The sequence below is a fragment of the Chlorocebus sabaeus genome, chromosome 29 (genome assembly GCF_047675955.1).
Source record: "Chlorocebus sabaeus isolate Y175 chromosome 29, mChlSab1.0.hap1, whole genome shotgun sequence".
Taxonomy (NCBI): domain Eukaryota; kingdom Metazoa; phylum Chordata; class Mammalia; order Primates; family Cercopithecidae; genus Chlorocebus; species Chlorocebus sabaeus.
In genome coordinates this window covers 6953218-6967633 of record NC_132932.1, presented here as the reverse complement: position 1 = coordinate 6967633, position 14416 = coordinate 6953218, and the positions used below count along the sequence as shown (strand labels likewise).

General features: G+C 38.3%; 1 protein-coding gene across 2 annotated transcripts in view; it reads left to right on the top strand.

Annotated features, from left to right (window-relative positions):
* LRRC28 (leucine rich repeat containing 28) overlaps positions 1-14416 on the top strand; it is a 126467-nt gene that overhangs the window by 18140 nt on the left and 93911 nt on the right. The window contains exon 3 of one of the 2 annotated variants that reach the window (XM_007990544.3): positions 7333-7373. The exons of the other annotated variant lie outside the window; for it this stretch is intronic. Coding sequence (XP_007988735.1) covers positions 7333-7373 — 41 coding nt within the window. The remainder of the gene's footprint in view (positions 1-7332; positions 7374-14416) is intronic. 2 annotated transcript variants of the gene reach the window in all.

Below are 14416 nucleotides of genomic sequence, written 5' to 3'. Positions count from 1 at the left end.
AGCAATTTTTGATGCCTGTTTTTTCTTTTGAAAAATCTCTTCTTGGCAATCAAATTTCTATCAAATTCAGAAACATTTCATTTTTGTAAATGTACCGGATCTATAGTGTTTTTTTTTATTTTGAGCTCATTCTGTCAGTTTTTGCTAAGTTAAAAATATCAGTCTTGATGTTTGTTTTATATTTTTTGCCAGAAAACATTTGCAGTTTTGAAGGTACTTAAAATATTTTCATTTACATTTCTTAAGATGACAATTTTAATCTCTGTAAATACTAAGCAAATACTTTTTTATTTCTAAGAAAAATAATCTAAACCATTTATCATTCATATAGTTAAGTAGTTATTCTTTATGTTTTATATTTGAAAGAGCTGAGTTTAAGTGAAAAATCAGTAGTGAATATAAAGGTATGAATTTTGCACACTTTACCAGCCACATGTGCTATTAACTTTTTTTTTTTGGAGACAGTGTTTCACCCAGGCTGAAGTACAGTGGCACGAACTCAGCTCACCTCTGCCTCCCGGGTTCAAGTGATTCTCCTGCCTCAGCCTCCCGAGTAGCTGAGATTACAGGCACCCACCACCACACCTGGCTAATTTTTGTGTTTTTAGTAGAGATGGGGTTTCACTATGTTGGCCAGGCTGGTCTTGAACTCCTGACCTCAGGTGATCCACCTCCCTCAGCCTCCCAAAGTGTTAGGATTACAGATGTGAGCCACCATGCTTGGCCTTAACATTTAAATTAAAGTGAAATAATATTAAAACTTCAGTTCCTCCATCACATAACCACATTTTAATTGCTTCATAGCCACATGTGGCTAGTGTCTGCCATATTGGACAGCACAGATGGAGAATGTTTCCATCATGGCAGAGAGAGAAACAAAGGAAAGTGAGTAATAATTATGAAGTGAGCCAAGAGACAAAGGTAATGGTAACTAGGACCCTGAAGGCGTTTATGCTACTGTGGAAGAAGAAAGAATGCTGGTTCCCTCGTTCTGTACCATTAGCCTGCTAGGGTTTCCGATTCTTCTGTTGATAAATATTGCTCTATGACATATATACAAATGGAGGGAAATACTGGAGAAGGAATGGGCAAGTTGAAAAGAGGTCTACCACAGTTTTAAAAAATCTGGACACGTGGTATTTAACTCATGCCGTGTACCTGCTTGGAAGCAATGACATCAAATTATTGATCCAACTAAAAAGTTTGTTAAGTGTGTTGTGGTAGTTTGTGAATGAAGTACTTTTTATTCCTTCAGTACCAAAACTTCGTTAGCTTTTTAAAAATGAAAACTAATTTATTGGGGTGAAACTGACATAACATAAAATTAATCCTATTGAAATGAACAGTAGGATTCAGTACATTCACTGTGTATGCAGCCGCCTCTGTCTAGTTCCAAACATTTCATTCACTCCAGAGTAAAACCCCTCACCCACTAAGCAGTTTTTCCCCTTTCCTCGCCCCCAACCTCAGCTCCCACACCCAGCCCTGGTAACCAGCAATCTGTTTTCTCTCTGGGTTAACTCTAGATATTTTATATAAATGGGATCACAAAATATGAAACTTTGTGTATCTGGCTTCTTTCACTTAGCAAAATGTTTCCAAGGTTTATCCAAGTTTTAGCATAAGTCTGTACTTCATTTTTTTTTTTTTTTTTTTGTGGTTCAGTAGGATCCCATTGTATGGCTATACCACCATTTGTTTACCCATTCATCTATTGATGGACATTTGGGCTATTTCCACCTTTTAGCTATTGTGAGTAGTGCTGTTATGAGCATGAATGTACATGTTAAAGGACCTGTTTTCAGTTCGTTTGGGTATATAAATAAGAGGAATTTCAGGGTCGTATGATAATTTTATGCTTAAGTTTTTGAGGAACCACCAAACTTTTCCACAGTGACTGAGCCATTTTACATTACCGCCAGCAATGCCCAATGGTTCCAGTTTCTCCACATCCTTGCCGACACTTGTTATTTTCCCTTTTTTTGTTAGTGTTACAGCTGTCTTAGTGGGTATGAAGTGTCACCTCATTGTAGTTTTGATTTGCATTTCCCTAATGCTAGCATCTTTACATGTGCTCGTTGGCCATTTGCGTATCTTCTCGGGTGAAATGTCTGTTCAGATCCTTTGCCTATTTTTTAATTGAGTTGTCATTTTGTTGTTGAATTGTAAGGGTTCTTTTTATAGTCTGAATGCTAGACCCTTACCGGATACATGATTTGTAAGTATTTTCTCCCATTCTGTAGGTTGTGTTTTTTACTTTCTTGTAATGTCCTGTAATGCACACAAGTTTTTATGTTTTGATGACATCCACTGTATCTTTTTTTTTTTTTTTTTTTTGAGATGGAGTCTCACTCTGTTGCCAGGTTGGAGTGCAGTGGCGCCATCTCGGCTCACTGCAACCTCTGCCTCCTGGGTTCAAGCAATTCTCCTGCCTCAGCCTCCCGAATACCTGGGACTACAGGTGCGTGCCACCATGCCTAGCTAATTTTTATATTTTTAGTAGACGTGGGGTTTCACCATGTTGGCCAGGATGGTCTCCATCCCTTGACCTCGTGATCCACCTGGCTCAGCCTCTCAAAGTGCTGGGATTACAGGCGTAAGCTGCCGCATCCAGCCCTGTTTTTTCATTTATTTATTTATTTTGAGGCAGAGTCTCACTCTGTCGCCCAAGCTGGAGTGCAGTGGCACAATCTCAGCTCACTGTAACCTCCCCCTCCTGGGTTCAAGGGATTCTCTTGCCTCAACCTCTGCAGTAGCTGGTACTATAGGCACATGCCACCATGCCCACCTATTTTTTTGGTATTTTTAGTAGAGATGACGTTTGACCAGGTTGGTCAGGCTGGTCTCGAACTCTTGATTTCAAATGATCCACCCACCTTGGCCTCCCGAAATGCTGAGATTATAGGCATGAGCCACTGCACCCGGCCAGTGTGTCTATTGTTTCTATTGCTGCTCATGCTTTTGATGTGATAGCTATCAATTCATTGCCAAATTTAAGATTATGGAGATTTACTCTTATGTTTTCTTCTATGAAGTTTGGTTTTAGCTCTTAAATTTAAGTTGCTGATCCATTTTGAGTTAATTTTTGTATATGGTATGAGATAGTGGTCCAAATTCATTCTGCTTTCTTCTACTTTTTATAACTTCTATAAGAACTGAAATACAGTTAATCTGTTTCTTCCTTGAAATGTGTTGTTAGAAGCCAGGATGGAGCAGGTTTTTCCGAACCCTGAGTCCTAGTGGCTTATAACAGCACACATATTTCTTGTCTACACTGTACTAGTCTCTCAGAGCCTGGAGCCTCTGCTCAGGAATGAAGCTGACAAAACGTCCAGCATGTGGCGGTCTCTGTGGAAGGGGTGAGGTCTTTTGTGCTCAATCTTGTCAAGACTTCCACTTTGGCTTAATTTCACTGGCCAAGAAAGTTACTTAGCCGTGGCCAGCTTGATGAAAGATGTGCAGTCCTAGCAGGTGTTTGGAAAGAGAAGGAAAGAAAGTAGGTAATGCACAGTGCCCACCAGAAGATATCACTGAACATGATGGTGTTTGCAAAATATTTGACGTATTTGTTCCAAGTTTAAAAATTTTAAAACATTCCCATTTAAGTGGAGTCTAAAAGGATATGGTAAAGCATTATTGATTCAGAATTTGGGGTAAGTTTTATACTAACTATGCTTGCTGAAGTTTACTTTTTCATTATTGTAAAGAAAAGTTGTTTAGCTAGATAATAATGTAAATGGGATTTAATGAAGAGAATCCTTGGCTTGATTTAGAAAAACAATTTCTAGGTAATTTAGTAGGATGTATTTGAGTACATGTTATATTCATTTGATAAACTTTTCTGTTTCAAATAGTGAAACAAGAAAGCAATAATAGTAATAGATTTGAGAAGCACTTTAAGACTATTGCTTTTATCAGGATTTTAAATTTAAAAACATTAAAACACTTCATAGCTTGTAAATCCTATGGATTAGGATACACTAGTTTGTGTGACTTCCATAATCCAACATTAGAGCTTGGTTACCCACAAAGTAACAAAAATTCTGACATTAATTTCTAGTTGTCTAGTCTCTTACATGCTGTATCTAAATTATAGAAGTATAAAAATTAAAATGTATAGCATTTGTCAGCTACATTGCTAAAAATACGGCATTAGAAAACAGAGAGTGATATTATGGAACACCAGTAGGTGTCAGTCACAGCCTGTGCAAGGGCTGATTATTTGCCAGGAGTTTGGGGCATCTATTCCTAAGTGTCTGTGTGTTTTAAGGCATTATTCTAATGAACTGCAATTTTCTCAAAGTGAATGTGCTTATTTTCAAATAAAAACACAATGTACCTACTTGTTAATAAAGACATAGAGATGCTCTATTGGCAGCAAAAGCATTATTTCAGTGCTTAATTGTGTGTAGAGCTACAGCTCAAAATAACTAACTAGTTTGTCATGGAAAGATTAGAATGCTATTTGATGGAGCCAAGTAGACATGCAGAAAGAATGGCCGTGGAGTGTGTGAATTAGCCAGATAAAGTATTGATATTAGCAGATGAAACTAGGTGAAGGTCTAACAGTCAAACAGCATTTCTTTTTGGACAAATCTTTCCTTTTTATAGGAACAGCTATAATGAAGACCCTCCACCCACCGGTTCCCTAATTTTTCTAGGATGCTTTGTATGTATGCCCATAAACGGAAGTATATAGTCTCAAGGGAGATACTGATAATAAAAACAAAACACTCCAGGGATTTAGACGGATCCACAAGGAACATCTGAGAAATGACTAGTTTTGAAGGACCTTGTTGCATATATCAGTATGAAACATGGGGCAAAAAGAATCACAGCTTTCAACATTTGAAAACGAAATACAAGTGGTACTGATAAGAGTGGGTACTCAAAAATGCTTCCTTGATTTCTTAACAATATTCATATTCAGTGATACTTGGTTATCACAAAAGGGAAGGATATGTATATATAAACAGTTTGGGATACTGTTGCTAACTATTTAAATACATCAGTATGCCAGTATGACATTAATAATGACATTTTCTGGTTTAAAATAAACCAGTGATATTCCATTGTGTTCAGGATTTTTAAAAAGCTATTCCTTAATATAAAATATAAGCCCTTAGTGATCTGTTCCTTGCCATTCTCTGTAAAATCATACATCTTCATACCCAATGGCCCAGACATACCAAACTAATGTCACTTGTCCTAGTGAATGTTTAGATCTCAAATTGTATACAATTGATTATAATCAATTGTATAACAGCTTATGCTGCACACAGCAGATCTTAAAATTCAATTTTAATTTTTTTCAATTATAAAAGACACATGCTCATTGTTAAAAATCCAAGTTTCTCTATGAAAAATTTCTTGGTTATTTAAAATAGTCAACTTTCTAGTCCTTAACACATTAGTTTTTCTATTGACATGATTGTTTTTCTAACAGAATTTTTGAAAATGTAAGATTTCTTCAGGAGTGCTGTTATGTAGTTATAGCAGAATGGATTGTATTTGCAGTTTCCCAGTTGTACCTTGTTTTCTTTTGGCTTTTCATATGTTGCTTCTTGTGCCTAGAAAGCTATACAGAACTACCCTCCTCTCCATTCCATGTCAGCCTGTTATAATTTATGTCTTTTGGAACTCGGGTCAGACCTAATGTCTTCTAAAAAGCCATTCTTGATTCATTATTACTGATACACAGTTTACCCTATAGTATGCTTGAATGTAGATGAAAAAAAATTAGTTCTGACTCAGTGTGCTCCTTCAGCCTTTCGACTCTTTCTTTTCGTTTGTGTAAATTTGAACCCCCTGTGTGTGTGTGTGTGTGTGTGAGAGAGAGAGAGAGAGAGATTATATGTGTATATATGCATGTGTGTGTGTGTGTGTGTATGCAGACTGGCTTTCAGTTATTTACAGGGGGCTTTCTCCCCTACCCAGTACCTCCAGCAGAGAGAAGCCTGCTTTCAGTCTGTGAGTAGAATTGTTCTAGGATTCTTTTCATGGAAAGGCCAGCCCTTTCAGGACTCTGACTTTTTCTGGGTAAGGGACCTAGGTTTATCTGCCTTTCTCTCTTCTGCCAATGGCCAATTTCCTGTCCCTCCCACATCACACCTCTACTCTGATCTCCAGACCTGTGGCCAGGTCTGACACTCCCTTGGACCACATGAGCTCCAGCTTTCCCTGTTCATTTGGAGCTTAGTCGGGTCTTGTACCTGGGGGCCCTGCAGATTTCCCTTATTTTCTCTTGAGGAGCATGATTTGGGAATTTGGAGGATATATTAGTTTTTTAGGGCTGCCGTGACAAATTATCAAAAACTGGGTGACTTGAAACAACAAAAATGTATTCTCTGACAGTTCTTGAGACAAGAATTCCACAATCAAGGTGTGGTCCGAAATGGTTCCTTTTCAGATTGGTTCCTTCTCAGGGCTCTGAGGGAGCATGTGCTCTTTGCGTTTCTCCTTGCTGGGAGTTGCCAGCAACCTTCGGTGTTCCTCAGCTTCCAGTTGTGTCACTTCAATTTCTGGTTCTTCCCTCTGTCTGTGTCTGTGAAGCATATTTTTGTTTCTTCCATGACCATGGATTATGAGGTTTGTGGTTTCTCTAAGGCAGGGGTCCCCAATTCCTGGGCTATGGACCTGGTACCTGTTAGGACTGGGGCCGCACAGCAGGAGGTGAGTGGCAGGCAAGCGAGCGAAGCTTCATCTGTATTTACAGCCACTCCCTGTCACTTGCATTACTGCCTGAATGCCACCTCTTGTCCCATCAGCAGCAGCATTAGATTCTCATAGCAGAAACCCTATTGTGAACTGCACATTCGAGGGATCTAGGTTGCACACTTGTTATGAGAATCTAATGCCTGACAATCTGTCACAGTCTCCCATCACCCCCAGATGGGACCGTCTAGTTGCAGGACAACAAGCTTAGAGCTCCCACTGATTCTTCATTATGGTGAGTTCTATAATTATTTCATTATGTATTACAATGTAATAATAATAGAAATAAAGTGCAAAATAAACGTAATGCGCTTGAATCATCCCCACACCACCCCCACAACCTTGTCTGGAAAATTTGTCTTCCATGAAACCAGTCCCTGGAGACAAAAATGTTGGGGACCGCTGCTCTAAGAGACATTGCTTTTTATTGTTCGGATTTATAAATTTAAATTGTAGTATGGTCTCTGTAAGAATAGAACCCAGACCTGCTGATTAATTATTTTCACATTTTCTCAAAATTTACACCCCTCAAAAAGGTAGTACTTTGTATTTAAATAAATTAGAAATGTTTAGACATTTTTCAAAAATAAAATTTAATTCTGAGTTTTTAATTTTCAGCCAGAAAACCTTGCTCAGAAGCTTCCAAACCTTGTGGAACTGTGAGTCTGTTTATTCAAATTTTTTAAAAACAAGAATGAACATAATTCTAAGTTATTTGAAATAATAGGATATGTCATCTTAATGTATTAATTTGTTATTTTTTGGTATCATGATCATGGTACTCATGTAGGTAGACCTGTGATTCTACTAAACCCAATAGTATTTTAAAGTATTTAACCATTTACAATTGTATTTTAAATATTTCACTTCAAGGTAGTGAAGATGATGAGAAATGCCTTTTCTCTGGGTACAGTGTCTTCTGTCACAGAATCTTTCCGGATAGTCCATGTAATTGGGAAATTCTATTATTGTTATTACTACTACTACATGTGATACTTCATATAAACAGATAGCGTAAAATATAAGTAAAAGTCTCTTTTCATGCATCCTCCACGCTTCATTTGTTTTAGTTCTTTTTATGATTACCTCCAAGTGCTAAATACTATGTTTACACCATTGTTTTTTTAATGTACCCGTGTTAATTATCTGTTAACTTACCACTAAGAAAGATAAATTTAGATATCTTATATTTCCCTCTCTGTCTAGCTGCCTCCTAATTTTTTGCAGGAGGGTTTGCATTGCTATTTCTTGTACTCTTTGTTGTTTGGCACGATTTTCAAGAGGTCAAGGAAGGAAATCTAGCCTTATACCTGCCATCTTTTCTGTCATGTCCTTTGTCCTATCCTTTTATTTTGAAAAATTTCAAACTAACAAGAAAGTTGAAAACATAGAAAGAACACCCGTATACCCTTCACCTAAATTTAACCAATTTTGACATTTTGCCACATTTGCTTTCTCTTTCCTACAACCCACTGTTCTTACCGATGTTCAGTCATGTTTTTCTTGAATAAATTCTGCCTATATTACTGTAAGCCTTAGGTTCATTTCCAGAGTTCTCAACGTGTAGCATTTAGATATTTCTGACAGTTTTTCATTGTTTTTATGGAAGGGAATTTTTGGAGGTTCTTACTCTACCACTGTTGCTCAAAATTTTTAGTTTTGTAAAAAAAACTGCCAATTTACCAGATTAGCTGTCCCATTTTACATTTCCCCTGGCAATGTATGATTGTTCCAGTGTCTGCACATCTTACCAGCATTCGGTGTTGTCTTTGTTATTTTAGTCATTTTGATAGATGTGTGGTTTTTATTACATTGGAATTTTCATTTGTATTTCTATAATGACTAATGATATTGAACATCTTTTTGTAGACTTATTTGTCATTGGCATCTTTCTTTTGGTGAAATGTCTGTCCATGTCTATTGCTCATCTTCTGATTGTATTTTTTTTTAATTTATGAGTTTTAAGAGTTCTTTGTAAACTAGTGTTCTGTTTTATATGTTGTTTACAAATATTGTCTCCCAGTGGATAGCTTGTGTTTTCATCCTCTTTATGTTCTTTTGCAGAACAAAAGTTTTACATTTCAATGAGGTCCAGTTTATCATTTTTTGCTTTTATGTGTCCTGCTTTTGATGGCACATCTAAAAACTCTCTGTCTAGCCCTACGTCCCAAAGACTTTCTCCTTTCTCCACCCACCCCCCAAAGTCTTACAGTTTTTTTTTATTGTCACCTATATTTAAAATTTTTTTTTCTGGGATTAGAATTCTTAGTGACCATTTTATTTTCCTATCAGCCCTTTCATGATATTCATTATTCCCTGGTGTGCATAGTTTCTGAGGAAACATCTACAGTTGTTACATTTGTTTCTTTGTGTGTAATGTGTCTTTTTCTCCCTTGGGCTACTTTGAAGGGTTTTAAGGGATTTGATTTAGATGTATCTTGTTGTGGTTTTCTTCTTTCTTACCTCTGAGGTTCATGGGGCATCTTGGGGTTGTGTCTTCACAGTTTTTATCAAATTTGGAAAATTTTGACATTGTTTCTTCAGAGACTTATTTATATACCCTGTTCCTGGCCCCTGCTTGTGGAACTCTTACGTGTTTGTTAGACTGTTTAATACTGTCCTGTAGTCACAAAGCCTCTTCATTTCCTTTTCAAACTTTTATTCCTTATGTGCTTCAGTTTGGACAAATTGTATATTCTAGTTAAGAGTCAGTAATATTTTCTTCTTCAGTGTCTAATGTACTATACTAATCCCACTCAGTGAAGTTTTCTCTTTGGTTATTGTATTTTTTTTTTTTTAAGAGACAGGGTCTTATTCTGTCACCCAGGCTGGAGTGCAGTGACTCTATCCTAGCTCATTGCAGCCTTGAACTCCTGGGCTCAAGGGATCCTCCCATCTCAGCCTCCCAAGTAGCTAGAAGTACAGGCATGCACCACCATGCCCAGCTACATTTTAAATTTTTTCATAGACATGGGGTCTTGCTGTGTTGCCCAGGCTGGCTTTCTGTTTGTGTTTTTGAGACAAGGTCTTACATTGTCACCCAGGAGTCACACTGGAGTGTAGTGATGCAATCGTGGCTCACTGTAACTTCAAACTCCTGGTCTCAAGTGATTCTCCTGCCTCAGCCACCCAAAGCCTGGGATTATAGGAGTGTTACTGTGCCCAGCCTGTTACTGTATTTATGATATCTGGAAGTTCTATTTATGCTTCTTTATATCTTATAGTTCTTACAATGTTCATATTTTCATTTAAATAGTTGAATATAGTTGTTATAGCTATTTTAATGTCCTGTTTGCTAATTCTATCATCTGTGTCATACTGGTTTTATTTGTAGTGACTGGTTTTTCTCCTGGTTATGGGTCATATTTTCCTGATTCTTGGAATGTCTAATACTTTTTGATTGGATGATGGACCTTATAAAGTTTGCATTTTTGAGAGTCTAAATTTCATTGTCTCCTTTTTTCTGGCATGTAGCTATTTGCAGTTTATTTTGATCCTTTTATGTCTTATTTTTATACTTTGTTAGGATAGGTGGGTAGGTTAGCCTTATTACTAAAGCATGAGCTTTCCAGAGTCTTTCTTGAATACCTCAAATGATCAACAAGGATTTGGCACACTTGCTCAGAACTTGAATGTCTCTCAACCCTGTGTGAGTTTTCAGACTGTTCAGCTGATTGATTTTCAGCTGCTTTTTGCCTGGAGTTCCTTGTATTTTTCTTCTATTATTTTTTGAGATAGGGGTCTCATTATATTGCTCAGGTTGGTCTTGAATTTTTGTCCTCAAGTGATCCTCCTGCTTCAGCCTCCCAAGTAGCTAGGGTTACAGGTATGACCCACTGTACCCTGCTAGAGTTTCTCTTCTGTGTGTTTGTGCTAGAATTCAGCTATGAGTGAGGCCAAGGGATTCCTTATGTAAATTTTTTTTGTTTGTTTGTTTTTTGTAGTAGCGGCTCTCTCTTTTTCAGAACTTTACCCCACAACTTCCAGTTGCCTCAGGTTCCCTGAACTCTAATATGTGTCCCCTGAACTCTGATATGTGTCTCCATAACTCAGTGAGACTTCTGTACTTTGTTTGGGCTCTCCTTCCTTCTGTTCTACAGTCCAGAATTTGCCTCTAGGAAGAAAGCTAGGGAGACTGTGTGGCTTACTTCCTTTCTCGTAGGGAATGTAGTCCTAGTTGCCTTTGTTAATATCTGAAAATAATTGTTTCATGTAAGGTCACGCACAGCATAATGATGTTTTGGTCAACGACAGGCCACATATGTAATGGTGGTCCCATAAGATTATAATACTGTGTTTTTACTGTACCTTTTCTATACTTCTATACTGTACCTTTTCTATGTTTGCATATGTTTAGATATACAAATACATTGTGTATCAGTTGTCTGATTGTGTTACAGTTGTCTGCAGTATTCAGTACAATAACATACTGTCCAGATTTGTAGCCTAAGAGCAACTACACCTTACAACCTAGGCGTGTGGTAGGCTCTACCATCTAGGTTTGTGTAAGAACACCCTGTGGGCTGGGCATGGTGGCTCACGCCTGTAATCCCAGTACTTTGGTAGGCCGAGGTGGGCGGATCATGAGGTCAGGAGATCAAGACCATCCTGGCTAACAAGGTGAAACCCATCTCTGCTAAAATTACAAAAAATTAGCCGGGCGTGGTGGCAGGCGCCTGTAGTCCCAACTACTCGGGAGGCTGAGGCAGGAGAATGGCGTGAACCTGGGAGGCGGAGCTTGCAGTGAGCCGAGATTGCGCCACTGCACTCCCGCCTGGGAAACAGAGCGAGACTCCATCTCAAATAAAATAAAAATAAAAATAAATAAAATAAAATAAAATAAAATAAGAGCACCTATGATATTTGCACAATAAGGAAATCACCTAATAACACATTTCTTAGAACATATCCCAGTCATTAAGTGGCACGTGACTGTATTTCATCCGGTTTTCTTGTTTATAACAGTTGGGTAAATCCCGTTTACTCCACTGCTGTTATTCATCCTGACTGAAAGTAGAAGTCCTGTTTCTTTAATTAAATTTCATTTATTTATTTATTTATTTATTTATTTATTTATTTATTTTTGAGATAGAGTTTTGCTCTTGTTGCCCAGGCTGGAGTACAGTGGCACAATCTCAGCTCACTGGAACCTCCGCCTCCTGGGTTCAAGAGATTTTCCTGCCTCAGCCTCCCGAGTAGCTGGGAGTACAGGCATGTGCCACCACGCCCAGCTAATTTTTGTAGCTTTAGTAGAGACGAGTTTCTCCATGTTGGTCAGGCTGGTCTCGCACTCCTGACCTCAGGTGATCCACCTGCTTTGGCCTACCAAAGTGCTGGGATTACAGGTGTGAGCCATTGCACCCAACCTAAAAAAATTTTTTTTAATAACTTTTTTATTTTAGAACAATTTTATATTTATAGAAAAGTTATAAACATAGTACAGAGCATTCTGGTATACCCCTTACCCAGTTTGTCCTGTTGTTAACATCTTAGAATTCCATGGTACAGGCCGGGCGCGGTGGCTCACGCCTGTAATCCTAGCACTTTGGGAGGCCGAGGTGGGCGGATCATGAGGTCAGGAGCTTGAGACCAGCCTGACCAACATGCTGAAACCCCATCTCTACTAAAAATACAAAAAACATTAGCCAAGTGTGGTGGCAAGCACCTGTAATCCCAGCTACTCAGGAGGCTGAGGCAGGAGAATCACTTGAACCGGGGAGGCGGAGGTTGCAGTGAGCAGAGATCGAGCCATGGCACTCTAACTGGGGTGACAGAGGGAGACTCCATCTCAAAAAAAAAAAAAAAAAAAAAAAGAATTCCATGGTTCATTTGTCAAAACAAAGAAGCTGACTTTGGAATATTCCTATTAAGTAAACATCTATATTTAACGTTGTTTAAAAAAACTGCCAAGCCATTTTCCAAAGTGTGTATACCCCAAAGTGGCATTCCCACCAACAATGAATGAGAGTTCCTGCATTATTTGAGTAGAAGAGGAACATAATAAGAACATTGAAACATCAACATTTCAACTACTCTGAAATTACCAAAATTAAGTAAAAGGTAGTGACTTAAATTTGAAAATCCTAAGCCTATGATTACAAATGACTCATAATAACTATAATAACAACAATAACAAGAGCATTCATTTAAATCCTACTGGGAGTCAAGCGCTATTCTAAGAGTTTTACATTTATTAATTCATTTAGTCCCTGCAACATTATAGATTAGGAGAGAGAGCAGTTCAGTAATGTCTCCATAGTCACATGGCTATTAAGGTGCAGGCAGTGTGGCTTCAGAGCCCGCTGTCTGATCCACTTTACCAGTAATGGTTCTTAATTGGTTGTACATCAGGATTATTGGAGTTGAGATGGTGTTTCACTTGTTACAGGATGGTTTCGGACACCAGTAAGACCCCTGGTGATTCCAATGTGCAGTTAGGATTGGCAACACTCTGTATTATTTTTTTAAAGATACATTTATTCAGCGTCATGATCATACTACTACATTTAGCAATCAACAGCATGGGTGCAAAAAAAATCTACATTAAAACCCTTTGTTGGAATGCTTTACACTTTCCACAGAACAGAAACTAAAATAGCCTGTTATACAATTATTCACAAATACAGTCCTCAAGTTTTTTGCCCATATACATGAGTATTTGTCTAAAACATGTCTTCTTTATAGTATCTAGGCCCTGCCACCACTGTGCTTGGCTGAGTTCACAAAACTGTTGTAACCTGTAGCTTCCCTGTCACTTCTCTGGCTCTCCTCTCACGCTAAGCTTTGTTTCCTGACAGTAATTAAAATCTTCTGACACTGCCATAGCTACTGCTGCTACTGGAACTGGCATAGCCACTTTGGTTTCATGGTTTGGTCAAGTATTGGCCTCTACCACCATAGGAGCCAGAGCTTCTGCCACCATTGTCCTCCCTTCATGGGTTCAAAATGTGAAGACTGACTGTTGTAATTGTCAAAATCATTCTTTCACCACTTCCAGAATTGCTTCCATCATTATCAAATCCATTGTAGCCATCCTCACTGCCACCATATCCACCATCACCATGGCTGCCACCAACCCCACCATGACTGCTGAAGTTTCTTCCATGACCAAAGTTGTCATTCCCATCAAAACCACTTCCACGACCACCATCAAAATTTCCAGAACCGCCTGCTCCACAGTGGCATAGTGACAAACCCAAAGCCCCGGCGCGCTTGGTGTTGGGATCTCTCATGACCACACAGTCCATGAGCATTCCCCATTGCTCAGAATGGCTCCTCAGGCTCTCATTGGTTGTTTCAAAACTCACGCCTCCAATGAAGAGCTCCAATGAAGCACTTCCATAGCTGTTCAGGCTCTTTAGGAGACTGACTTAGACATGATGGCAGCGGGAGGAGAGACTTTAACGATGCTTCTTCAGCAGCATCCACAGGCAGCCACTGTGTACTGTTTCGTACAGCATCTTCATTATATGTAGATAATATTTTAAAGTCTGTTTGAAAAATTCTAATCATAATAATGGGTACTTTAGTTCATATTTTGATTTGGACATTTTAATGTCTTTTTTATAGGTAGAGCTTGAATTGAGGCAAGTATTTTGTTTAAAAAAATTTTTTTAATCCGTTCTCTATTTTGATTTGGGTATTCCTTCCTAAAATTAATGTTTAAAGAGTATTGATTTTAAAATGTGTAATCATTTCATAT